Source organism: Lissotriton helveticus, chromosome 1_1, assembly GCF_964261635.1.
Source record: "Lissotriton helveticus chromosome 1_1, aLisHel1.1, whole genome shotgun sequence".
Taxonomy (NCBI): Eukaryota; Metazoa; Chordata; class Amphibia; order Caudata; family Salamandridae; genus Lissotriton; species Lissotriton helveticus.
The window spans coordinates 391,122,141-391,150,121 of NC_136057.1; the positions used below are offsets into that span (position 1 = coordinate 391,122,141).

At 45.6% G+C, this 27,981-nt stretch overlaps 1 protein-coding gene across 8 annotated transcripts in view; it reads right to left on the bottom strand.

Annotated features, from left to right (window-relative positions):
* The window catches only part of FOXM1 (forkhead box M1), a 260,165-nt gene that overhangs the window by 80,619 nt on the left and 151,565 nt on the right, over nt 1–27,981 (bottom strand). For all 8 annotated transcript variants that reach the window (XM_078673734.1, XM_078673736.1, XM_078673729.1 and 5 more), the window contains 2 exons: nt 13,702–13,880; nt 707–904 (listed from right to left, as the gene is read on the bottom strand). In XM_078673734.1, coding sequence (XP_078529860.1) covers nt 707–904; nt 13,702–13,880 — 377 coding nt within the window. The remainder of the gene's footprint in view (nt 1–706; nt 905–13,701; nt 13,881–27,981) is intronic.

The window sequence follows — 27,981 nt, forward strand, 5'->3', positions numbered from 1 at the left end:
GAAAACAGGTGAAAACCCTTCCTAGTCCAGAAAGATGTCAAATAAGCTAGTTTAAACCAGGTTTCAAATATTAAATGAAAAGGCCATAAAAGGCTGAGTTTAGTGCTCAAGGATATTGTAGCCAGGAAAATGAACTGGCCCACCACCTCTGGGCTTTGCTTGTTTGGTGTGCCTGTAAGAAATGCCCTGCATTCCCTCTATGTTTTTAAAAGAAAATAATATATTTCGCCAATTCTAACCATTCCTAGCAAACAGATTTTTTTTTATGTGTATGCACATTTTTTTTTTACTAAAACAGCTTATGCATATGTTTGTAATGTGCTCCAGAATCTCGCATCTGGGCAAGACAATCCATTGCTTTGGTTTATTGATGAAGATCCCCTGGAAGAGAAGGAGGAGTTACTTACATATAATTCAGTTTCTCTTTCAGGTGAACCTCCATTGAAGTCATAATCACTAAAAATTGCCATGCCCAAAGAGGAGCCTTTTTAATAACATTTTACCTGGCTCTTTCAAGAGTCAAAAAATCTACTGTGAACAAATACACCTTCAGATTGGTATTGAATTGCATTGTCTGTATACTGTACATTTTGGTGGCAATATAGAAATGAATCATTTTGTCTTTAGAAATTCATGGGCATATACTAAATATATAAAAGTTCTAAATGGCCATCAACAAAATGCTAAATAGTAGCATTTTTATTACCTGCACATCATGTATTTGCCACGCCGAGGGCTTAAGAGAGGTATATGATGTGTTCTCTTTCAAGGACGAAAGCAAAGATTCATCATCCTCTTCATCCTTGATCACAGCGGATGGAGACGACTCATTCACAACGATTGATTTTTCCTTAGTAGATTCAAGTGGCAAATACGTGGATGTAGTTCCACCCTGCAAGGTTGGCTGCAAAAAAAACAAATATTAGTTAAAATACATTATTAAAAAAACAAAAAAAACTTTTGGCTCAGTGACTTAATGCCACTTCTTCACATATTCAGAAAGAAGTATCCAATAAGATTTTTGGGTATATACAATATATAATCCATTGAAATGAGCAATTGGAAATTCTGTAGGACTCAATGCATAAGTAGAGAAAATAATCCAAGTGCATAAAAGGAAAACTCAAGAATATACTAGGGAATGCCATGAAACATTTTCTCACTTTACCAGAAAGATCCTGGATTGGTATTTTCTGGCCCACCATAGCTAAGAAAAACCATTTCAAACAAAGAGCCATTGTTATTGCAAGAGTCTTTGTGGTTTGGGGGTGCCAAGTAAGTTTTAAGTTACTAACAATTTTTCCGGTGGATTATCTACCTGCAGAACCCTCACCTTTTGAATGGTTTAGGCATCATACTGAATCTGGAAACTATTCAATAGCGCTCCACGTCAGTAGGGGACATTGGCTTTACTTCGGCGCTGGAGGCGATGCCATTGTGACATCCCCAGAGCTATAAAGCAACCCCACTGGCACTGGTTTCTTATCCATTTTCTATGTGCCTTCCAGGAAAAAGAAACAAGAACTACATCAGGACAAGGTGAAGTGGTTTCTTATTAAAGTGGTGGACTTCGTAATGAGCCATGAAAATGGGGAGCAAGGATGGAGTTAGTGGGAAATCTACAGGTAGATTGACTATACACTAAACAGTTACTGAAAGTAAGTAACGTTTTGTTCTGATGGATACTTCTACCTGTATATTCCACACCTTCTGAAATAATTCACTAAGAGGTACCCATCCAAAAGATGGGTTGAATGGCTGGTTAAATTAAGAAATTAAGAAATCCTGAGGGTTTGAGCTTGTGAAGTGATCTTTATTCCACACTTTCAAGACCAAACAGTAATGCTTTGCTAAGATGTGGAGAGAAGCCCAAGTTGCTGCTTTGCAGATCTCTGCAAAAGAAATTCCCATCACCAGGGCTGCAGTAGGTTTGGCTCTGGTGGGGTGTACATTGGTGCCCTCTAGTGATTCTTTCTTTGCCAAGGCATAGCAAATCTTAATTCATAAGACGATCCACCTTCACAACGTTCTCTTCTGGATGGCTTTGCCTTTCATCTCCAGTGTAGCCTAGGAAAAGCTGGTCAACCAGCTGCAAGTCTTTTGCACAGTCAATATAGAAAATATCTCTCAGGATCCAGCCTACGAAGTTTCCTTTTAGTAGGAATCAGAGGTGGCAGGAATGAGGGTAAGACTGTCTTATATGAAAGGGAGAAATCATCTTGGACAGGAAAGCAGCCCTCCTTCGAAGAACCAGCTTGTCAGGGAAAAGGGTAGCAAATGGGGGCTGGACACTCAGCCCCTGCAACTCAAGGACTTGCATTGCAGATGTTATAGCTACAAGAAAAATAGTCTCAACTGGGAACCCTGTCTGAGAAGAGGGAAGCATACCATGCAGGAGGCAAGCCAAGTCTGATACCACTGGTGAATGGCGTGGCTAATTCTCTGCGTGAGAGCCAAAATTTGTAAAAGTCCTGCTACAAGAGAAACCCAAGGACCAAATGACACGTTTAATAGGAGAAATGATTTATTGAAGGGGAGGAGGCCTTAATCTTATTTAGAAAATGCTTGCTGGTGAAGGACAGGTACAGAGAGACCTAGGGTAATGCCCGAAGAGGGATTGCACTAGTTATTCAGGGTTGGAGCCCAAAACAGCTTAATCTCTCCTTTTTTCATTGCCTTGGCATGCATGTGGCCACTTTTGTTGTAGGCCTTGGAGTTCTGCAGCTAGCTGAGACACTACAGACCGACACCATGAGGGTCTGAGAGGGACATTCGTTTACATGGCAATGTTTGAAACCTGTCAAATTTAGTAGTGATGCCTCAACAGCCTTCGGGTTCATCTTTCTGCAGGAAACGCAATCCTCGACGTCATGGTCCGATAAGAACCATACGCAATCGTCGTGGGGATCTGTTATGGACATGTGTCCACAGCACTCCCTGCATGGCTTGAATCCTGATTTTCTCGAAGACATCTTTAAAAAGATAAAGAGAGGAGAACAAGATACAGTCTAGAAACACAAAGTAAACTACGGAGAGTCCCAAAAAAACATTGGCGTCGACGGCGCGGAAAAAATGGAACTGGCGTCATCACGCCGACGAGGCTCTATTATGGATCCAGTGACGTCAGCTAGGTCGCGAGCTGAGTCTTGCCTTTGTGACGTCGTCCACGACTTCGTGGAGAGATACAAAAGTTTCAGAATGTTGCTGGCGCAGTGGATATTCACAAGGTGAGGAATCCACTGGCAGATGTATCCATCAGAAAGAACGGAATTTTGGTTGACTGCATTGCGTAATGTCTGGGGAGGTTCTAGAGCCGGGCGCAGTCGTGGTAAAACTTGCTGGCACCAGGGAACTTTTGGAAAGTGTCTGTATTGAGTTTCACACTGGAGCGATTCAAAGTGAGAAATCTGCAGGTAGAAGTATCCTTTAGAAAGAACCTGTATTGCTAGCTGAAAATGTGCTCGGAGGCTAAGCTCAGAACTCCTGCAGTAGCCTTATTCTGCTTAAAATGCTCAAGCCACTTGACAGCTGTCTCCCTAAAAATTCTATGAATTGTGGTTGGACATCATTGACAAATCCAGTAGAACCCCTCCAGGCACATCTGTGAAAAAAGAAAAACCTGTTACCATAAAAACAAACTGAATCTGTGACATTCAAGTCTATCTGGGGCAATTGCTTTGTAGTCTCACTAATATCATTGATCATTGCTCCTAAACAATTTCTCATGTTGTGTCTAGGAAGACCAGTATGAAAGTCATTGCAATCTCTCATAATGATTGTGTAGAACTAGTCAAAGGACAATTTGCATTCATTGCACAAACAGGCACGCTCCCCGAGCAAAAACCTACCCCACTAAAGCATTATGCTTAAACTCCGTCTGGTGTTATTGGATTCAAAAATGCTTCTTATGGTTAGAGGAAGAAGTCCGTACTGCCAATCAATCAATCATATCATTTTTAAAGCGCACTACTCAGCCGTGAGGGTCTCAAGGCGCTGGGGTGGGGAATGCTGCTACTGCTCGAAAAGCCAGGTCTTGAGGAGTTTTCTGAAGGTCAGCAGGTCTTGGGTCTGCCGTAGGTGGATGGGGAGGGTGTTCCAAGTCTTGGCGGCGAGGTGGGAGAACGATCTGCTGCCTGAGGTCGCTCTTCAGAAGCGGGGGACTGTAGCGAGGTCAGCGGAGTGGGACTGTAGCTAGGTCAGCGGAGCGGAGCTGGCGGTGTAGAAGCGGAGCAGTCTGTTGAGGTACGTTGGTCCGGTGTTGTGGAGTGTCTTGTGTGCGTGGGTGAGGAGCTTGAAGGTTATCCTCTTATTGACCGGGAGCCAGTGCAGGTCTCAGGTGGGGTGTGATGTGGCTGCGGCAAGGGATGTCGAGGATCAGGCGTGCAGAGGCGTTCTGGATGCGTTGGAGCCGTCTTAGGAGTTTGGCCGAGGCTCCTGCGTAGAGGGCGTTTCCATAGTCCAACCTTCTGCTGACAAGGGCCTGGGTGACTGTTCTTCTCGTTTCAGTGGGGATCCACTTGTAGATTCTACGGAGCATGCAGAGGGTGTTGAAGCAGGAGGAGGAGACGGCGTTGACCTGTTTAGTCATGGAAAGGGTGGAGTCTAGGATGACCCCTAGGTTGCGTGCGTGGTCGGTGGGTGTTGGAGCGGTTCCCAGTGTGGTCGACCACCAGGAGTCGTCCCAGGCCGAAGGGTTGGATCCGAGGATGAGGACCTCCGTCTTGTCCGAGTTCAGCTTCAGTCGGCTGTGTTCCTCATCCATTCAGCAAGGGCCTTCATTCCTTCGTGAAGGTTGGTTTTGGCGGTGTGGGGGTCCTTGGTGAGGGAGAGTATCAGCTGGGTGTCATTGGCGTAGGAGAGGATGTTGAGGTCGTGCCGGCGGGCGACATGGGCGAGTGGTGCCATGTAGATGTTAAACAGGGTTGGGCTGAGGGATGAGCCCTAAGGTACGCCACAGATCTCAATGGCTTCGGAGCGTAAGAGGGGGGGGGGGGGGGGGGGGGGGGGGGGGGGGGGGGAGGCCGGACGCTCTGTTCTGCCGGACAGGAAGGAGGTGGTCCAGTCCAGGGCCTTCTCTTGGATCCCAGCGTTGTGGAGGCGTGTTCGCAGTGTGTGGTGACAGACCGTGTCGAAGGCGGCTGACAGGTCCAGGGGGATGAGGCACGCAGTTTCTCCGTTGTCCAGCAGGGACTTGATGTCATCGGTGGCGGCGATGGGGGCAGTCTCGGTGCTGTGGTTGCTGCGGAACCCGGACTGGGAAGGGTCCAGGATGTTGTTCTCCTCGAGGTAGCGGGTCAGTTGTTCGTTGACGGTCTTCTCGATGACCTTTGCCGGTAACGGGAGCAGGAAGATGGGCCAGAAGTTCTTGGGATCCGCCTTGGGTTTCTTGAGTAAGGCGTTGATCTCGGCGTGCTTCCAGCTCTCCGGGAAGGTTGCTGTCTCGAAGGAGGTGTTGATGACTTTCCAGAGATGGGGTGCGATGGATGTGCTGGCCTTTTTGAAGATGTGGTGTTGGCATGGATCTGGCGGAGATCCGGAGTGGATGGTGTTCATGATCTTGATGGTGTCATCGTCGTTGATGTTGGTCCAGTAGAGCAGGCGGTTGATGCGGATGGTGGTCGTGGGGGCGGAGGTCTCAGTGGTTGTCGGGGCAGTCGTGGCGTTGAAACTGTCGTGGATGTCTGTGATCTTGCGGTGGAAGAAGGTGGCCAGCGAGTCGCACAGGTCTTGCGAGGGTGGGACATAGTCTGTGTTGGAGCTGGGGTTGGAGAGTTCCTTCACGATGTTGAAGAGCTCTTTACTGTTGTGCGCGCTGTCTAGGCGGTCTTTGGCGGATCTGATGAGGTGATGGTGTCTGCGGGTGGCATTCTTGTGGGCGGCTTGGCTGTCTGGTGTTCCTTCACGGAGCCAGATCTTATCCAGCTTTCGGCAGGTTTGCTTGGAGGCCCGGAGGCCTTCAGTGAACCAGCTGGCTTTCTTGTTGGTATGATTGTTGGAGGGTTTCTTGATTGGGGCGAGGGTGTTGGCGCAGTTGTTGATCCACGGTCTGAGGTTGCGGGCGGCTGTGTCGGGGTCGGTATGGTCGGCGGGTGGGCTCTGGGCAAGGGTGGTGGTTAGCTGGTCTTCGGTGACTTTGCTCCAGCAGCGGTGAGGCATCTGTTGGGTGCGGTGGTGGGTTTCTTGAAGGTGAAGTGGATGCAGCGGTGGTCGGTCCAGTGGAGTTCGGTGGTATTGTTGAAGGAGACGTGGGGGCTTGCGGAGAAGATGGTGTCAAGCGTGTGATCGGCGGAGTGGGTGGATGCTGTGACGAGTTGTCTGGACAAAGATGTGAAGACAAAAGTAGCAGCTCTATACATCCTTGAGGAAGCTCTTGCAACCACAAGAGCAGCCAGCATTTTCTCTCAAGCCTCTTTAATGAAAGGATTATAACTAAATGGTAAAACTGGTTCAAAAGTGTGCCTAGCTGTGAAAAGTGTAGAATGTAGCTCATCTAAATGCATTGGAATTTCAGTTTCCTATTGCTCTCTTAATTACATCAGATCAATAGGCATGTTCTACTAGAATAGGACTCGGATATTGATGAAACCCAGTCTCAGCAGAGCATTCTAAAAGCTGGTAAGCTGTTTGAAGTAGTGGCTAAGACTTCGTAGACCACTGTCATCTAGACCCACTAGAATATCAAAGCCTGGAGCATTTGAACCTATAAAGTACATGCATTCTTTCAAAGTCTTGCCTAGACATTTTAGGCCTCCAGGGAAATGAATCTTTTTCAAGTAGGCAGCAGACCTTTTCCTGGCTGTGAACTATATTAAACTTATCCCAACACTGGAACCAGGCTCGATTCATCCTGAAACCTAGGAAATTGTCCAAAGAAGGAATCTGTGGGGGCCAATATACATTAAATATTGAACTAAAGGAAAGGGTTTATGAAACCCAGAAGCGCGAGACATCATACAGCGAAGCAGTACTTTTTTTTTTTACTAAAGACCTGCTCTTACTCTCCAATAACTCCCACTGAAGGTGACCGAGGTGGAGGGAGATGCTGAAAAATTGCCATCTCTGATGGCATTTGATATTCAACACTTCAATGCCAATCAAAGGTATCTCTACTTCACCGCTGAAAACGTAGAAGAAAAGACTCTCCAGACAGGTCGCAGCTATATGAATACTAGAACTGGTCCTGTCCAAATAGGATACGTGGGCCCAAGGCCTGCTGTGCCAGATAACTCAAGCTGAACCTCATTGAAGAGGCACAACAAGGCTGAAACCAGCGTGGACTCGCCTGTGTTCATATATTGTGGGGACCTGGACTAGCAGTTTGAGCCGAACAGTTCCTAGTAGATTAGGATCAAGTTTGATTAGCACATGGCTGATTATTGCATATAGTGACAGTGGGCAAAAACAGAATTGAATGCAGCCCACGCAACGGTCAGTGGCTCAGACTTGGGCTAGCATTCCACCTGTTCCCTTTTGTGTGGCATCCTACGTGCACCAGATATGCCTAGCTATTGGTCCAGTGCTTGCTGTGATATTGTGATGAGCCCAATGAGGGTGAAACTAGTCTGGTTTGTGTTCTAGTCTGTAAGATCCATGGCCTAGCAGTTTATGCTGGACTGTTCTTATATGCGCACAACTAAGGAGGATTTGTATGCCATGTGGTTCAGTAAGTAAAAGAGTTGAATGGAATATAGCCTGAGGTACTTTTCAGGATGGGAACTTTTGAGACGTAGTTAGGACCTACTTCTCACAAGTTCCTATCGAGCCGTTTACAGAATGATTTCTGCAAAAAAATGATAGATCCCCTGCACTATAGGACAAGACCAAACAGTCTGAGGGCTAATTGCGGAGCTCTGCAGTAGGCACAGCACCTATCCAAGATGTTTAGTCTAGTTTAAATGCACTTGCATATCTTAATTTACTTGTAACTGCACTTGGAGTGTAATCAGGAGGTGGCTGGCTCCCACAATGTGGGCGACATGCTGGATAGGGATTTCAACATTAGATTATTACCAGTCACCTCGTTTCTTTCCTTGTAACTGCACTTATAGTGCACTCTGGAGGTGCCTAGCTCCCGCAACGTGGGCGCCATCTTCAACTGGTGCCCTCACTGGTTTGTGTTGTGTTTTGTTTTTCTTTATATACTTTTTTAAAAAATATTGACTTTTAAACATTGCACGTCATCTGGGCAGGCTGCCAAGTGCGTAGCTGCATTTTTAAATCTCCTGCCTCATTTGTTCTCAATCAGGGCTTTGAAAGGGGGACACGACCCCTTCCACATGGGAAATTACTTAATCACAGCCTCAGCAAGTCTGCACAGTGGGGGCACCGGCAGTGAGCCACAGGCAAGCCCGTCTGCACCTGTCCGCGCTTGGCCCGTGCTAAGCCCCAGCCACTTGTTTCACATCAACTCCCCAGCAGCAGGTCCATTACTCAAGAATCGAACTACAGGAGCTAAACCTTAGAGGTAAGTTAGTTATGGTATGCCCAGAAATGGGGTTGGAATTTACCGTAAATTGATCAACAATATACCTGATCCCTTGGTTGGTCTCAGAGCGGCCTGGGCCTGGGACCTTGGAAGCCTCGACGAGGAAGACTGGCAAGACGCGCTCCAAGGTCCCACAGAGATCGCTGTCCGTTCTAGGTTTAGGCTTGTGCAGTTTAAAATCTTTTATCGCACATACTATCCTCGCACACACCTGTATACGTGGGGAACGTGTCAGTCGGTGCCCTGTGTTAGGGTTGTCAACAAGAGGGCTCCTCCTTCCATATCCTAAGGGTGTTTCGGTGATCATTTCATTCTGGGCGAAGGTTACGGATACTATGTCAACGGTAGCGGGGGTACCGGTCCAGATGGACCCGAAGTGGCTTTGTTTGTTGATCAAGGGGGACAATGACTGGTCGAGATATGTGGGGGTTTGGCTAGCCCTGGCTGTGGGGGTTTGGCTAGCCCTGGCTGTAGGGGTAGCAAAATGGAACATTGCTAGGGCCTAGGTGGTGCGGGCACTCCCGCTCTGGGATGATTGGCAGCGTGACTGGGACTGGAGCCAAAGTGCGGAAGAAACGTTATACAAAAGCAGGGGGTGCACGAAAAAATTGAAGAAAATATGGGCGCCTTGGCACAAATATAGAGAAGCGGGTGCCCTCTTGGAGGATTAGACAATTTGTAATGATGGAAGACGCTTGTGTTTCCCTGATGTGCAATTCACAAATAACGTCTGAACTGTTCCCCACAGTGCTCTTTCAACAGGGTATTGTATGGTCTTACAATCGCTGTTAATAATAAAAAAAGATTTTCAAAAAGAAAGAAATGGGGTTGGAGGAGTGTACAGCACCGCTTATGCCCAGCATGCAAGACCATGCTTCCTACATTTATTGGACAAAGCATCAGACAGCTAGGAGAACCTAAAGCCAAAGTAGCCATGGACAGGACACTTTCTAAAACTTTAAGCTGTGCCTTATTTAACGCTAGATCCTTAGTCAAACATAGCTGCGAATGTGCTGAATTTATTGAAAATCAAGGATGAGATGTAATTTTTATCACAGAGACATGGACTGATGCAGCTTCTGGTCCCAGCCTGGTGGAAGCTACACAGTCAGGTTACAGGAGTTTTACACTGGATAGGAAATACAGGAAAGGCAGGGAATTGGCCATTCTTTTATCGCGAGTCATTTGCAGGTACCGTCTCTTCCTTATCCTTGCCGGTCTGTGAAGCTCTATCTTTTCAATTTCAACTAAACGCTGAACAAAATTTTAAGGGCATCTTAGTATACCGGCGGCCAGGCCTGAGAGGTACCTTTACAGATAATCTCCATAACCTTTTAGATCGGTTGGCTGCCTCCAATCTAACAGTGTTGGGGGATTTTAACTTCCATCTAGAAATTACAGAGGCAGATACAGCGAGCCTACTTGATCTTATGGAGAGTTTCGGGCCCACACAATTGGTGAAGGGGCCCACTCATCGGGCTGGTCACACACTCTATGGTGTGTTTTTCTAACAATCCATATATTCTAGTAAAGGACACCCTGCCACTTGTTTGGTCAGACCATTCGGCTATTTTGTTCAATATTGGACTATTAGAACCAGCCACCCAAATTGGTTGAATAGTTAGAAATGGATCAATGAGAGCCTGAAACGGGGTTAACCAGCAGAAATTTCAAGAAAACCTAGCCAGTTCTCAACCAGAGTACGAGGAGGATGTAGATAAAAACACTAGTTACTACAACCATTGGCTGGAAACAAGTGGCTCAAAATTAGCCCCCTTGGTCTCCTTACACTCAAAACGTAGCCGCCAGACGGCCCCTTGGTACTTGGATAGGCCGAAGGCCTGCTAACTAGGCTGCGAAAAACAGGAACATATATGGAGATTAGCCTACGATCCTGTAGAGAGGCAAAAATATAAACAAACCCTGAGCATATATAAGGAAATGATGAGTGAAAAAACGATATTTTTCACAAGAAATTGAGGGCGCAAAAAAGTCCTCTAAGGAAATTTTTTAGCACTGTCTTATCTTTCACCTCGCCACGCACTCTTGAAACTGTGCCAACTCAACCTCTGTGTGACAAGATAGCTAGACACTTTGTGCATAAAGTGGAAAGTATTTTGAATGAATCAGGCAGTTTAGGAACTAAGGAGAAACTGTATTTCTGACATTGGGCCTGCAGGAAAAAGATTTGCTGGGGTGCCGTGCTTTGATAAATTTGCGGACCTGAATAAGGCGCAAGTTGTGGATCTAATTTCAAAATCAGGCTCGCTGATTGACTCCTGCCCAGTGGCGGTGGTAAAACTGGCCCAATAGATCATAGCGGACAACCTGTCAAAAGTGTTCAACCCTATCTTTAGGACAGGAGTCTTCCCAAGAAGTAGAAAATGGCAACAATTCTCCCTATCCTTAAAAAAAAAGAAGAAGATTTTGACCAAGACGACGTGAACAACTATTGTCCTATATATCGGGACTACCTTTTCCAGCCAAACTCCTAGAGAGGGCCATGAATAAACAGCTGATGGAATACATCAACTTGCATAGATCGTTAGACGAAACAACATTGCTTTAATGCCAGTCACAGCACTGAGTCGGCCCTGATCAAATCAGTCGAGGAAATCAGGGTAGCTCTAGATAATGGTGTGAGGGACACCCATATTCTAATTCTAGATTTGCTGGCGGCCTTCGATACGGTCCACCATACCATTCTGATGGGTAGGCTAGCAGCGATAGGTGTGCAGGGTTCAGCAGTCCACCTGCTCAAACTTTTCTGCAAGATAGGATGCAGTTTCTAGTCATGGATCCATTCAACTCGAACCCTTTTCAGCTCCCTTGTGTAGTAACACAGGGCTCCTCACTTAGCCCTACCCTTCTTAATATTTACATTGCGGCCTTGGCCCCAGTCATAACATCTTTCGGGTTTGCCTAAACTTTCTATGCTGACAATAGGCAAATGGTCATAGCAGTCATGGAACAACCACACACCATCATAAGAAATTCAGTGATTGCATGTCAGCTGTAAGTTCATGGATGGGCTTTAACAGTTTAAAGCTGAATTCTAATAAAACAGAAGTTGTGTTCTTTGGAAACGATCCCTCTTTCTGGCCCTGAGTTGGTGATCAGCGAATCTAGGTGGTCTGCCTAAGCAGTTGAAAAGGCCAAAACTCTTGGGATACTTCTAGATACAGGCTCACCTTTGCTAAGCAGATTAATGCTTGGACATCCTTCACATTTTTCATTTGAAGAAGAATCAGAAGGATTTTGCCTTTCATCCCAGTAAACTATCAAACTGGTCATATCAGCTTTGGTATTGGCCAGATTAAATTATTGGAAAGGCCTATACTTCAATCTGGGGGCCCAACACCTTAGGAAACTCCAAGTATTACAGAACACAGCAGCCAGAGTTCTTACTCGAACCCCTAAACAGAAGTCAGTCAGGAAAACAATCAAACAGCTGCATTGGTTGGGGAAGAAGGAAAGTATCCAATTCAATGCTTTGCGTACAAAGTCTTGCACAAGCAAGGACCACAATGCCTATTCCAGAAATTCAGATGGTACTCGCCCAGTAGATCTCTTAGATCTTCTAACTCTAGAACTCTGGTGGTACCAAAATTCAATAGAATGAACTGGGGCGGTAGAAGTTTATCTGGGAACTATAACAATCTGGAATAAACTCCCATTATCCATCTGATCTGCCACCTCCCTCCTCAATTTCAGGCGGGAGTTGAAAACTTGGCTTTCCAGTAGATCAGACTTTTGGTAAAGATTCCAGTTTACGGTCCGATAACAGGTTAGCGGCAGGACACAATTAGGTAACAGAGCACTCTATAAATCGCAAAAATTTTAACATTAGTAAGAATCAGCACCATCCACCAATATCACATGACTGAGACACCAGTAATACTCTATTCAGAAATCCACACAGCTCGAACCATGCTCTCCTGTTCAGTTTTGTTCTGATTGCTCAGAGTACTGAGACCGTCACAGAATTGTAATCTATGTTTGGATCTTCAACATTAACCGCTATTAGAAATATATTTTTTATTAGAACAGACAATGGAGTGCTCCGTGCTTCTACGGGCCAATAAAGGCCCGCAGAGCAACATTCCAATTGTTGTTTAAACAAAGGACTCTCGAAGCCCGAGGGGATTTCAATTGCCCCGGGCTCAGAGAGGTCTTTGTTTAATTTGTTAGAACATTCTGCCCTCTAGTGGCAGAATGTTCTAATACCCTTATAGCCCTTTCGTAGCTGGGCTATACAAGTCCCGCTCCCTTGTGCCCTCACCTCGGGCCTTTAACACTAGAGCGGGTCTTTAATATCCGGTGTGTATATAGAAGCCTATAGGATATATATTGCTCAATAAGGTAACTATTTCTAATCTCTGTGAATAGCAGCTGGTACTATTACAAGTGAAAGAATGAAAGCAGAGACTTCATGACCTTGCCATGAACGGATGACTCATACTTCTCACTACAGAATCAGACTTTCACAGAGCTCTTACAAATAACATTTAGTTGGATTTCCATAATGCACACGTAATCCATTAGGGACCTCTTACTGGGCTTTCAGGAAGACCCTCGGTTCTCAGCTTCAATGCCAAACCAAGCTAGCTACAAAATAAAACCCAAGACTTTTGATTAATTATGATAAATTGGGCCATAAAATGAACAATTTGCCCCATTATGTTCACATTAATCACAAGAGGAGCGTTGCTCCAGTAGGACTGCTTATGATGAAAGGGCCTTGAACTTTATCGCAAATTCAACTAGAAGCATTCAGCAGATTAGAGTTTTTGTAGGCCTGTTTAGATTGATCTATATTACAATACTCCAGGATTTACATTACAAGAGGATATAGAGTACCGTAACTAGTCTAGTACTGAGGTGTCTCAGATTCATGCACAGGCACCTGGTTTAGTCAAGGTTTTCAGGACAGTGTGATTATGAGCACGATTTCCAAATGTATCTTACCTGGACATCTTAAAAATCTGCCACAGCCAGACCGACATTGATGAAAACTGGACGCCTCAGTTTATAACAACTTTAATCTCAAACATGCATTGCAAACAAGCTAGTTCTCACAGAAAAGGACCTATATTTTTAAACTGGTGACAAATGTCAATTCAGTGTGGCCCTGCAAGACACTACAGAAATATGCAGTGTACAAACAATTACTATTTCCAGACATATTGCATTAAAGCACAGACATTGCTGCTGACCTTTGGCACAATCTGCACATTCTTGTTCTTGGTCAGGTCAGCATTGGAAACAGAAGAGGAAGGGCTGGGTGAGAGTGGCATCTTTCCAGAGGGCTGCTGAAGAAACTGCTGGCTAAGTGGAAAGTGGACTGGAACAAAATAGGAGTTTACTCGCGGAAGCAAGAGTTTCATTTTTCGCTCTGGCGGAGAAGAAGAAAAATCAATCAGCACATAGGCCTCTAAAACACAACTTTCTACGTGGAGCAGAAAAGTACCGGATTACTATCATTAATCTGCAGCTGAAGAAAAAGTACTTATCTGTAAGCATAGTTCTTCCACATTGGTATGTTTCAAAGATTCACATGAATTATCCCCAGGACATCATGGTATGTTTCAAAGATTAACCAAAGGTGGTGATGGACGGAGCGTTGACAATACAAACCCAGTCAACTGATCTGGGTTTAATCCATCACCTTTCTTTAGCTCACTCCGCCACCCCAGTTCAGACATGGCCATATGCAAATCAGTCTGACCCTGTGCCTCATGGGAACAGTCCAGCCCGAACTGCCAAGCCATGTCTTCCCTGGACCAGATTCAAGCTTCCCAGGACCAGTTTCTGGCATTACAGCCGTCTTCAGCCGGGTTTGCTTGACTCTAGTGGCAAAGTGAGCAAGGGACTCACGTCTGAGCATACCCTGCCAACTTAGGGCGAACAAAGAACAACCAAAGGTGGTGATGGACGGAGCGTTGACAATACAAACACTCACCCCCAGTCAACTGATCTGGGTTTAATCCATCACCGTTCTTTAGCTCACTCCGCCACCCCAGTTCAGACATGGCCATATGCAAATCAGTCTGACCCTGTGCCTCATGGGAACAGTCCAGCCCGAACTGCCAAGCCATGTCTTCCCTGGACCGGAATCAAGCTTCCCAGGTTTCAAAGATTCAATTGAATTATCCCAGGACATCAGACTGGGAACCCTCAGTAGTCAATGTTAACAAAGCAGTGCCCGAATACACTAATTATTGACATTGACAACAAATAGAAAACATTCAGACTACAAGTATTCCAGCCAATTAGGTGGAGAGGCCCACAGGTCCAGTTCTCCAGCTGTCGGAATTATCGCAACTTGTATCAAGAATTTTACAGTAGCTTCATGAACAACGAAGGGGAGACATGAATTTATTAAAGAATAATATGCTGAAGTACTGTAGTTATAGGTAAGTAACTTTCTTCACCAGCATTAGGTCTTTCATAGATGTGCATGCTTGAATTACAAGTACCAAAGCAGTTCATTAAATACAATATAGGCAACAATGACGCTTATGTTAATGGAAAAGGTCACAGCACCGCCTGTCCTATAGCTATCTCGGTTTTGCATTGGCCATCTAGATAGTAATGGTTGGCAAAGGTCTGATTTGAAGACCAAGTTGCAGCCGTACATACATCCAGCAGATTCACTCCCGCAAAAAATGCAATTTCAAAAGCCATGCCTCTTGTTGAATGTGTCACAGGACTCCCTTCTTTTTTCTTGTGAATTGGTGGTGAGTGCACAGTGGCTCGAGTGTTCGTGGAGTGCGAACAGTTATCACATTCTTCAACCAATATGGTTTAGAACAAGGACGGTGTGAATGGTGTTCTTAGATAACTTAATAAAGCTAATAGATGCATTCTAATCAAAGAACACCTTAATGCTGGATTCTGTAACCGGATGTAAAGTAGTACTTAATGAGGATGCATCAAAGAAGGGTCAATATCATTTTATAATTAATAATATGTACAAATGCAAAAGCTTCCATTTTAAGGAATATGTTAATAGTGTAAGTAAGTGGCTCTAGCTGCCCGCAGAATTTTCGCTGTTTGGCGCAATGCTCAGAAAACCAAATTCTGGCTGCAGCCAGGTGCAGAGAAGATAGATTGTCATGTTTGTTGCACCTGGCCTTAAATCTTGGAGCGAAGATACATATCTTGCTTGAAATGGATCAGCATCTCTATTGATAGACCCAATAGGGCTGCAAACAAAAACTGTCAGACCCACACGGGGGCGACTAGCATCCGGGTATATGGCGCCTTTTTTGTTTTTCTTAACTCTCAGGATCAGTGGATTCAGGGGAAAAGAGCAGACAAATATCCCAAATAATCAGAAACTCTTCCCCTTTGGCAGTCAGGATACCACCATCTAATTGTGTATCTTTGGCATTTGGCAGGTTTCAAATATCACTTCCATCTGCCTCAAACCAAGGTCCCAGTCGAGAAAGTCCACATACTTTCTGCTTATGGCATCTGCATCTACTTTTGTAATGCTGGAACTGTTTATCCTCTGATGTAGATTCCAATGCCAAAGCTGCTGTGCTTCTCATGGTAGCCGCTTTATCTGGTCCCTCTTCATTTTTTAAGTTAATATAGCTAGCACCCCAAATATTTGAAGTGTCTGTTGAAAGATGAAATTTCGGTCTGTCCATATATTCATATGCAGACGATACGCAGATTGTGTTTTCCTTGTCTGGCAGCAGGGACCAGGATACCTCTGCCCTTAAAATCGGCCTTTCTCGGGTAGCTGCCTGGATGCAGGCCAATCTGTTAAAACTACGGTGAAAAGACCGAGGTTATTATACTTGGCAAGCATAAAGATCTGTGGGGCTCCAAACACTGGCCCTGTGTTATGGGTCCATTGCCTACCCCCGTGCCAGTTGCTCGTAACCTCGGCTTTCTAATCGACGAGAAACTTTCGATGCGACAGCAGGCAACTAAGGTCGCTGCAATCTGCTTTAACACCTTACGCTGGTTGCAGAAGATCCTATGGATGTTGCCTGAGTCCACTCGTCGAATGGTTGTTCAGGCTCTGGAAATGTCCCGTATCGACTACGGTAATGTGCTTTATTTGGGAGCCGATAAAGCCACTATGAATGTTCTCCAGGTTGTGCAGAACTCAGCTGCCCGCCTGTTGTGCAATGTCCCACATAGAATGTCTGCTACGCAAGCCCTGTGTGACCTTCATTGGTTAAAAATTCCTGACCGCGTGGCTTTCAAAACTCTATGTTTTCTGTTCAAGATTCGCCAGGGCTCTGCCCCGACTTATTTGCATAATCTTGTTCAGGATTATCAGCCTTGTCGTTCTCTCAGGTCCTCTAACCAAGCCAATCTTGTAGTTCCCAGAATTCGTTTGGCAAAAATGGGTGGCCGCTCATTTGCCCATTTGGGGCCGAAGATGTGGAATGCTCTCCCACTGGCGCTAAAAATGGAGACTAATCTTCTTATTTTTTGCAAAAAATTGAAAACTTTGTTGTTTAACTGATCACTGCTCTGTGTACTCTTTACTCAGCAATTACCTGTCTTCTTCTTCAGTCTGTCCCTGGCGCCGGGAAACCCATTACGGGTAGCTGTGCGCAATATAAATATAATAAATAAATAAAATAAATAGCCTGACTCCTTTGCATTCCAGTATGTTTATGGATCGCTTTCGCGCTTGCGGACAGGTTTGCTAGATGTGCACCCCAAATATTTGAAGTGTCTGTTGAAAGATGAAATTTCGGTTGGATCTCAAACATTTTGTCCCACTTAGATATTTTCTTTGGCCATCCACCAAACCTGAATATCTACTCCTTCATGAGCAGGTTTCATTTTGAGCCAACACTGCTGGAGTGCAAGATGACATTATGCACAAAAGCATCTTGTAGTTTCTGGCATGTATGTTCCGTTTTCCTCTGTTTAATTGAAGTGATAAGGTCTTCGAAGATATGAACAGATATTCACTCCTATAAATAGGAGTACCTATTTTTTCTTATTGAGTATCAGGCACAATTCTTTCATTTGAGGTAGTGTCTAGTAAATTGCTTCCGATGTTTGGCAGGACAACGGAGCCTTGATGAACCAGTATGAGGGGTGAGAAGACGCTCACATTTTGACATAAATGAGTGGCCATCGGAGCTAGGATTCTTATGACTAATTAGACTTGAACAGGTAGGGATGACCATCTCCCATAAAGGGCAGGTATTTTCTGTGTTGATTTTGTATTGGTAAGTGCAAATATGCATTTTATAGATCTTTTGATGCAAAAAAAAAAAGTGTTCCTAATTCATAGACTTTTGTTAACTAAATCTTCCAGAATGTTTGTTTAAAAAAAAAAAATGTTTTAGTTTTCTCAGATTGAGAAAGGGTTGCCACTCTTTGGATTGAGGAAAGAAAGAGTTGAGCACATTTCTTGATTTCCATGTTCTAGCATGGGCTCTTTGGCTGAAAGATGTGACCGTACATTTCCCACCCACATGTATAAACGGTTATATTGGTAGGAGGGTATAGACTTTATTTGAATTCAGGTGCACATGCTTCTTTTTTGGCCACTGGTAGTTAAAGGGCCCTATTGTTTTCACTGTAGCCTTCCCACTGTCATCATCCATAATGAGATGCAGACCAACCATGGGAATAATAATTTGGTTTCTAGGAACTAAAGGTTACTAAGTTCTCGTTTGGAATGATCTCCGTCAATATTAATTTATCTGTACTTAAGAGTAGGCATCTCTGAGTTGTGGTACTGCTAATAATTTTTCCTTGTTCATATTTTTAGCTTGTAAGGCATCGTCCAGGTTTGCCCAAACAAATACGGACAACTGAAAAGCATGTCCAGTACCTTTGTTTAGATCATTGGTTGAAAGGTTTTGCTGCATATCCAGCCGCACCTTTTTAAAACAAATCCCAAAGGCATTTGCAGGGATCTTTTATTACAAGCATGTAGTCGTAAATCTATGATAGAAGTCTGAGTCTCAACTTTAAACTTCTAAAACATGTTTTTTGTTTTATTAGACTCATGTAACAAAAACAAGTAACAGTTCAGGCTTACAAAAGAGACTTCACAAATGGTAAAGCAAGATGCATGTTACAGTCTATAGCACTGCCAGTGATGAACACCACCATTGGAATTAGTTTGTAAATAGTCTGTTAGTTACTCAGTAGTCTCTTGGCCTAGATCGGGTGGGAAGTTCCTCCTCATGCGTCTTAAGAGTGTCTCTGCAATATGCCATATCATGAAGCTACTGTTGTCCACTTGGATAGGGCTTGCCTCCCAAACATATTGAAACCCTTCTCTTCACTATTGTGCAAAATTTACGTTTGAGAGATCGTAACCCTGTTACTAGTCCTAGCAAACATACTCTAGGTATTCATTCTAATCTCGTTCCCAGTATATCACTTAACATCTTTGTTATATCTTCCCAATATTCCCTAATGTTAGGGCACGTCGATGCCAAGTGTAGGAAGTCGGCATTGTCTGTAATACATCTTTGGCATGGTTCGTTAGATTGGAGCCCACATTTACGCAATTTTAATGGTGTGTGATAGGTTTGGGTGTAAATATTTATAATGTATAATGTGCAGGTTCCCATTTGGGGTGAGCATATTGGTTAGTGTGCAGCAAGTATTCCATTCTTCATCTGAAAGCTGTAGGTCTAATATTTTGTTCCACCTATCTAATACTTTAGTCGTGGTGCTGTTTATATCTTCTTGCAGGAGCGCATATAATTTTGTGACAAGATGTATATTATGGGGATTCATAAAAATCGCTTGTAACACGAGGTTCAGTAGGAAATGTGGAGTATATGTCTTATCGCGCTTCGTAGTCGGTGATATGTTAATCTGAATAGGAGGGTTTGATTACAGATATATTGAAGCTCCTCAGTGTCTATAAAGGTATCATCTTTATAAAGATCTTACATTCGGTCTAAACCCACCCGTTGTAATAGCTACATTCCAACTTTGTCCTGGGTCACTGATAGAGCTGGATGATGTAGTGGCAATGCTGGCGCATTTAATGGAAGTTTATGTGCTAATTTCCCCATTGGCTGCCATGCTAAGTTCGTAGTGCGAATTGATTTTATTTCCTGTATGGCCACATGTTCGCGCTGATGTGGTAGTATGTTGTGTGACGTGATTGGATGTGCATCACCATCCTCAACTGCAAGAGTAGGGGGATACCATTGATGCGCATATTGAGCTTGCACACAAACAGTATAGGAGGAAATCTGGTACTTTAAAGCCACCTCTTGAGTAGGGCAGTGTGAGTGCTCGCATTTCAATCTGGGCTCGATTACCAGCCCAAATAAGCCTAGTGACTGCGGATGATAATCTACTGCTGCTGGTGGTGGTACTATTGGAATATTACTAAAGAGGTATGGAAATTTGGGCAATATGACCATTTTAACTATTGGTGCTCTGTCTGCCAGTGATAGTGGCAGTTGGATCCATCAGTCCACTTTTTCTTCCATTTGCACATAGCTGTGCCATAGTTTGTCTGTCTGACTACTTTGGGGTTTCTGTGATACCAGATCCCTAAGTATTTAATCAGATCATTGTGCCATTCCAATGGCAATTCTATTGAGCATGGTTTAGTTGTTTCAGTTAAGAGAATGATTGTTGACTTGCTCCAATTTATTTGAAGGCACGAGTGTCTATCAAATTTAATATATTCTCGTTAATAGGGAGGGAGGGGGGTGGAGATGGGTAAGTTAGTACTGGGGTCCCAAATGTACAATACCAGGTCATCTGCATATAATAATATATTTAAGGGACGTTGGGGAAATTGTAGGGGCGCATGTTTATGACTGTCTTATTCTGAATGCCATATTTTGAATGCCAGTGGTTCTAATGCGATGGCGAATAGAAGGGGCAAGAGAGGACATCCCTGCCTTGTTCCACGTGTTAATGGTATCGTGTTTGGGACATATTGGTTCACCATTATTCTCGCAACTGGAGCTGTATATAAGATTTTGATCCCTGTCTGAAAGATTAGAGGCAAACTCATCTTTTGTAGCACTGTAAACATATATATCCATTCGACGGAGTCAAATGCTTTGGCTGCGTCTAATAAAACAGCTGCTACCTGCAAGTCTGGGCTTAACTGATGCGATAGTGCAAATAGGATATGAATATTGCGGGCTGTAGAGTGATGAGTTCAATCAAATCAAAAGTATCTTTATTCGGTTTCCATACTGTTTCGAAACACCATAAAAGTTCATAATTTTTTTTAGCAAAGAATGAATATTAATACAATCCGAGTTACGACAAATATTTTCCAACATTTAATTTCCAAATTAATTCTTCATTTATATAACATACAGTTTTTTACAGGAAAAATATTTACACATACATGCAGTTAGATTTTAAAGATTCGGTCTGTGGTTTAGACAATATTTCAGAAAACATGCTACAGATTTGGCTTGTACCTCGTTGTCCAAATATTGCAATGATAAAAACGCAGGGCGACAGGTATGCAGGCCCATGAATTTTAATAATGGAATAATCCATCGTCTGCGTGGAATTTCATAAAATTTGCAAAATAGGATGGTGTGAATGGAGGATTGTGGCAAGTTATTATCGTAGGGGCATAGTGAAAGTTCCCTCGACCAATCATTCTTGCATGGGAAGGTAATTAACCGGAAGAACATGTTAAAGCTGAACCTAGTTAATAAAAAAAAAATTCATATTGATTTAAATTGTACATCAAGTATGGTTGAATGGAAAAACTGGTTTGGATGGCTACTGAATTCTGTACTGCGCTTTTCCCTGACTCACTAGCTAATCTCAGTTGTCCTAGGTGAAAAAGACATTTTCTTTAGCTCTTTTTTAGAGATCTCACAAATGGTCGCTGGATCATGAAAATATTTGTGAAGACCTAAGTGAAACGGGAAGGATTTAACATAAGTTAGCCATTTGATCTTATGCATATTATCAAGGTGCATGCAATCTTTCAGTGAACATTGTGTTAGTTCGCACTGGGCCGTAGTCCATATCCTACGCCATAGCATAATCGGTTGGGTTTTTAGTAAATCCGAAAGATAATCCATGCCCAGTTCTAAATGGCAGGCATAGGTTGAAGAGCTCTGCGGTAGTGCTAGGAGATATCGTAGGAAAGAGTTCTCAACCCTCTGCAGTGCATCAGTACCCACAAAGCCCCATAATGCACTTCGCCTCAAAAATCTGAAGCATCTCTTGATGTGGTCTCTTCCCTAGTTTCTGAGCAAACCTTACTAGTACAGCAGTAGCTCTCAGGAACGTGAGCTTCCTTGCATTAATGGCTGGCGTCCATTTCAATTTTTTTTATTTTGTTATTTTATTGTTTTTTTCCCTGAAATGTTGCAATATTTATTTTTTTACTTTTCCCAAAACCTTTATTGGTCTTTATGATGGCACACACAGCTTGCAGCCTCAACCCGGAGGCCGGCAGCGTACTTTGCAGCAAAGCTGCCATATCTGTTAAATCATACACAGCCAAGTAGCCGACATCCCGGGGGACCGGCGGCACATTCAACGGAGACCATATATGTACAGTTAGGAGTGTCTGGGATCTCTATTGTGTTCTGAAAGGTCCATCCCAGATGCAGCTAGATGACCGACTCCTCACTATGTGTGCCTCCAGGGCCATTCAGACAGTGTGTGCAATTCCGCTCTACCTAAGGAATCTCCTAACGAAACAAACCCTCAACTCCCCCCTCCCCCATCTCAACGCCCTCCCCTCCCCCACCCTGAATCAAGTCTCGCTCTAAGCTACATCCAGCCCTTGCTCCTGACTGCCCAAAAGGGGCCCCTACTCAATTAAATCTCTACCCAATGTGTATGAAGGGGAATTACCACAAGGCCAGCCTCCCGCCAATGCGGGTTCCTACAGTCCTCATCCTAACCTGCTCTGCACCGGAAAGATTCACCATCTAACCAGGTCCAATGTGCCACCCCACTCTCATTTCCTCCCCGATCCGTCCGCGTGTGTCTGGACTGCTAACTTGGTTCAGGTCTCTACCCTATTCCTCCTCGTCTAATAGCTCCCTCTCCTCGATTACTTCTGCTGAGGCATCCTCCTCTGTGTCAGTCACTCTCAAATGATCCTGATATAGGCTCCAGAAATTCTGTGGGCGGCTCGTGGGAGGGAGTAGCTCACTGTAGCATTCTGATTGCGTGCAGCAGAACAGCATGTCCTGAGCCCATCGTTTCTTGGTCGGTAGTGGCCCTCTCATCCAGCACATAGCCACAACCCGTCTGGCCATCAGCATGCCCATATCTGACAATCGTCTCACTGCGACGGGGAGGCCAGCAGTGCTAGAGCAGGATCTGCGGGCAGTTCCCTTTCCAAGATCAAGCTCATTTCAGTGAAAATATCGTCCCAGAATTGACAGAATCCCGGGCACCACAAGGACAGGTGCATGAAGTCTGCGACTGGTTCATGGCAGCGTTCGCATTCCACCGATCGTCTAAGGCCGTAACGATACAGCCTCTCAGGAGTGTCCATTTCAATTTGTTGTCTATCAGGATGCCTAAGTAAGGATAGGAAGTTGTACATTCCAATATTGTATCATTGACAAACATGGACTTAATTTTCTTTGGTCTAGGGCCCATGTGCATTGCATAAGTTTTTTTTATGTTTAATTGTAGATTTAGAGAATTCATAAAAGCACAGTCATTATTCAGTGATTTCTGAAGTTGGAGGGGAGTCCTTGCTAAAATTACCGCGTCGTCGGCATATAAAAGCTGGAATAGGCCGACGACAAATTGTAGGGAGATCCTGACACCCCCCCAACATTGCTGCCTCCAATCAGTTAGTATATAGTGTAAATAGGAAGGGGGCCAGAACACAATCTTGTCTGACCCCCTTGTCTATTTAGAAGGTCTCAGTAAGTCTCCCCCCCCCCCTGTTCCATATCTCACCCTTGCCGATGCCCCGGAGTAAAGTTCTCTGAGGAAGTTGACCAACACCGGGTCTACCCCCATGGCTAAAATGGTTGCACATAACTTAGTATGGCTGACGCAGTTGAACGCCGCAGTCAGGTCTACGTAAACCATGTGCAGGTTGGCTTCCCTTTGCTTGGACGTATTTCCCTATTAACAGTGAGAGTTTTAGGGCCTGGTCCACGGTGCCCAGACCCGTACGAAACCCATATTGTATATCAGAGATTAACTTATGATCTGTTACCCGGTCCTGGAGTCGTTCTAATAGTATGCGCCCGGCGACCTTACCTAGAGAATCCAGGAGAGATATTGGCCGGTAGCAAGTTGGACTGCTACGGTCACCCTTCTTGAATATTGGGACCAGAATTGAGGTAGACCAGGAGTACACCAGGCCGACCTCGCATTCTGCAGTTAATACCCTCATTATTATTATTATTATTATTTTGGTTTTTGTATAGCGCGTAGTCACCCTTTAGTATCCCAGCGCTGAAACCTCGAACTCCTAACGGGGGGCACAGGAAAAGAAAAAAAGAAAGAAAATTCGGAGAGAATCAGGGAAAAAGGAGGGTTTTGAGGGACTTTCTGAATCGAAGGAGGTTTGGCTCAGCTCTGAGGTTTGGGGGGAGAGCGTTCCATTTTCTGGCTGTGTTCACCGAAAATCTGCGGCCGCCTATGCGGGTTTTCTTCACCCTGGGGACGACAATAAGGTTTCCTTGTTCGGACCGAAGCGCTCTCGAGGGTCTGTATGGAGTGATCCAGGCGCTCAGAATGGGGGGACCTGTATTGTTCAGGACCTTGTGTGCCAGACAAAGGGCCTTGAAAGCGACTCTTTCCCTTACGGGGAGCCAATGAAGTTTTTTCAAGGCGGGTTTGGCCGAAGTTCTTGCTGGGGTGTTTGTAAGCAGGCGGGCTGCGGCATTTTGAGTTTTTTGTAGTGTTTGCAAGGTGGCTTCCGGCGCCCCGAGGTAGATTGCGTTACTGTAATCCAGCCTTGCTAGCACTAAGCCTTGAATTAGTAGCAGGCGGGACTGGAATGGGAGTAGGGGGGAGTACTTTCCTACATGATCTCAGGAGCCCGTAGCAGATGCCGGCTGTTTTCCTGGCCTGTGTCCGGAAAGTAAGATCTGTCTCTAGCCACACTCCCAGACTCTTGACCTCTGTCTTAGGGGAGGGGGGGTCACCCATACATGCGGGCCAGATGTTCGGAGGGAGACTCGGGGTTTTGTGTCCGAGAAGCAAGATCTCTGTCTTTGACCCGTTCAATTTTAGGTCAGAGTCGCCCATCCATTGATGAATCGTGGACAGGCAGTCTTGCAGGTTGGAAGGCTGTAGCTTGGGGTGGGAGAGGGTCACCACCAATTGAGTGTCGTCAGCGTAGCTGACGATCGTGACTCCAAAAGGGGCGACCAACTCCTCCAGAGGGGCCATATATACGTTAAAAAGTGTGGGGCTTAATGAGGAGCCCTGGGGCACTCCACATCGGAGGGGGATAGAGGGAGACCGGCTATCTCCTTCCCAAACTTGGAAGGAGCGTCGGGAGAGAAAGGATGTGAGCCATCTCAGCGCACTGTCTTGTACGCCAGTGCTCTCTAGGCGCTGGACTAGGACCTGATGGCTGACAGTGTCGAATGCTGCGCTGAGGTCCAGGAGGACCACTGCCACTGATCCTCCTGTATCCATGATTTCCCTCGCTTTTTCTACGGCCGCCAGGAGGGCGGTGTCTGTGCCCTGACCTGGTCTAAAACCCGTTTGAGAGTTCTTTAAGCAGTGGTTTGATTCCAGGAAGTGGGACAATTTTTTGTTTGCGAGCTTCTCCGCGACCTTACCTATCCAGGGGAGGAGCGAGATGGGTCGGTAATTAGATAGGTCTGTGGGGTCTAGTGACGGTTTCTTCAGCAGACCTTTGACAACGGCCTCCTTCCAGCTTTGTGGGACTATTCCTTGGGAAAAGGAGATGTTAATGAGGGCCGTGAGTCTGACTGTGATGGTTCGTGCTATGTCTTTCGTGAACCGTACGGGAACTGAATCGCTGGGGGCTCCGCTTTTCGTGGCTGCTAGAGTGGTTGCCACTTCTTCTTCTGAAACTGGTCCGAGTGCGGTTAAACAAGGGGATACCGGGTTGTCCATGGGGTTTCCAGACGTAGGGGTGCAGTCCTTAGCGATTCCCGGAGTGGTCTGGTTAGTAGCAGGTAGAGAGGAAAGGATTTTCTTGATTTTACTATCAAAGAAATTGGCCAGGTTGACACATTTCTCCTCGGCTGCTTTGGGGTCCAGGGGTGTCTGCGGGGGAGCTGGGACATGGAGAAGCTCCTTAAGTATGGAGAAAGTCTCTTTTGCAGAGCACGAGGAATTTTGTATTCTTACCTCAAAGAAAGAGCTTTTAGCGCTGAGGAGGGCTTGTTTATACGCCTTCATGGCAAATTGATAGGCGTTTTTGTCCGTTGCTGTTTTATTTTTCCTCCATGTTCGTTCCGTCTTTTTACACTCTTTTCTAAGAATGTTCAGGGCTGGGGTGTACCAGGGAGCGTGATTGATCCTCTTTACATGTTTAAGTGAGCGTGTTAATGGGATAAGGCTGTCTAGGGGGTTGGTGAGCCAGCTGTTAAATTCCCTATCAGCGATGTTAGGGTCAGCTGCAAGGGGGCCATCGGAATCCCTGAGCTTCGCTTCCCATTTTTCTGGATTTAACTTGTGCCAGCGTCGGGTTAAAATCCTGGTTTTCTGTTTGGGGACACAAGCGGGTTGATAGGGCCAGTGCATTGGGACCAGAAAGTGGTCTGTCCATGGAAGGGGGGAGGGGTCTTGGGTTTGGAAATTCTTGATATTGGTGAAGACTGGGTCTAGGAGATGACCTTTCTCGTGGGTGGGTTTCGCGTTCAGGAGCTGGAGGTCAGCTGACGCGAGATCTGCTAGGAGATTCGCGGCGGTGTGGTCTGCCGGGTCTAGGAAGTGAAGGTTCAAATCTCCTAGAAGAAGAAAGTTAGGCGTTGATATTGTTTTTAAAAGGATGTGGTCCATCAGTGTTTGAGAAATCCCCTATTGAGCCTGGTGGTCTGTATACCAGAAGGCCCGATAGTGAAGTGGTAGGCGAGATCTGAAGGGTGAAATTACAATTTTCACAGTCCTTGACCGTACCTTCGGTGATCCTGCAGCTAAAATGGTCTTTATGGAGAATGGCGAGCCCGCCACCTCTTCCGACTGGTCTGTTAAGACAGCAGATTTGGTAGCCTGGGGGGGTTGCATTGACCAGATCTGAGCCGTTGTTGGGGGTCAGCCATGTTTCGGTTAGAAATAAAGCATCTAGCGAGAGGGTTAGGGTGAGGAGGTTTACCTCATGTGAGTGCTTTACTAGTGACCTGCAGTTCAATAGGCCCAGTTGAAGCGTGCTGCTAGGTTTCGTGGTTTCAGGGGTATTGCAGAGGGGACATCCTGTGAACGGGGTGTCAACCTTCAGGATGAAATCACACTGCGGGTTTTTCTTTGTATTCCAGAGACGGAGGGTGTCTGGGGGGTAGGATAGGAGGGGCAGTGAGTCGGGCATAGTGACTGGTCCTAGGGCCGTCTGGGCCCGGACGGGCCCAGACGGGCTTGCCTTTGGCGCGCCTTCGGCGCGCCCGTCCGCTGCGCGTCCGGTAATTGCACATCTTTGAGGAGTGGGAAATGGGCGGGTGGGCGTGGCCTCAAAGTCGGCGTGGCCTCTCTCCCTCGCCGTGAATGGCGGCAGAAATGTTTGTTGCTGGTTTTAAAGTTGCAGCGAAGGGGTCGCTGTTTCGGCGCTTCTGGGCCCGCTCCAGTGGTGGAAGACGGGTGAGTGCTGGTTTAAAATGCAGAGAAATAAGCGTGACACAGAAATGCAATGAAAATTTTAAAAAAGTGCTTGCTAGTCTCCCGGCTTTCCGCCTCAGGAGTTTTGAGATTCTAGTGAGGGGCGCTGAAGGCAGCGTTTATATACCGTGGGCGGCGGGTGGGCGTGGCCTCAAAGTCGGCGTGGCCTCTCTCCCTCGCCGTGAATGGCGGCAGAAATGTTTGTTGCTGGTTTTAAAGTTGCAGCGAATGGGTCGCTGTTTCGGCGCTTCTGGGCCCGCTCCAGTGGTGGAAGACGGGTGAGTGCTGGTTTAAAATGCAGAGAAATAAGCGTGACACAGAAATGCAATGAAAATTTTAAAAAAGTGCTTGCTAGTCTCCCGGCTTTCCGCCTCAGGAGTTTTGAGATTCTAGTGAGGGGCGCTGAAGGCAGCGTTTATATACCGTGGGCGGCGGGTGGGCGTGGCCTCAAAGTCGGCGTGGCCTCTCTCCCTCGCCGTGAATGGCGGCAGAAATGTTTGTTGCTGGTTTTACAGTTGCAGCGAAGGGGTCGCTGTTTCGGCGCTTCTGGGCCCGCTCCAGTGGTGGAAGACGGGTGAGTGCTGGTTTAAAATGCAGAGAAATAAGCGTAACAACTGGGGACCATAAGTCTAGATTGTGTTTAAAGAAATCCACAGGGACCCCGTCGGGTCCCGGTGCTTTGCCAGACTTTGATTTTTTTAAGGCTTCTATTATCTCTACATGGGTTAAATTTAGATCTAAGGGGAAACTTGTACCAGTCAAGTCCG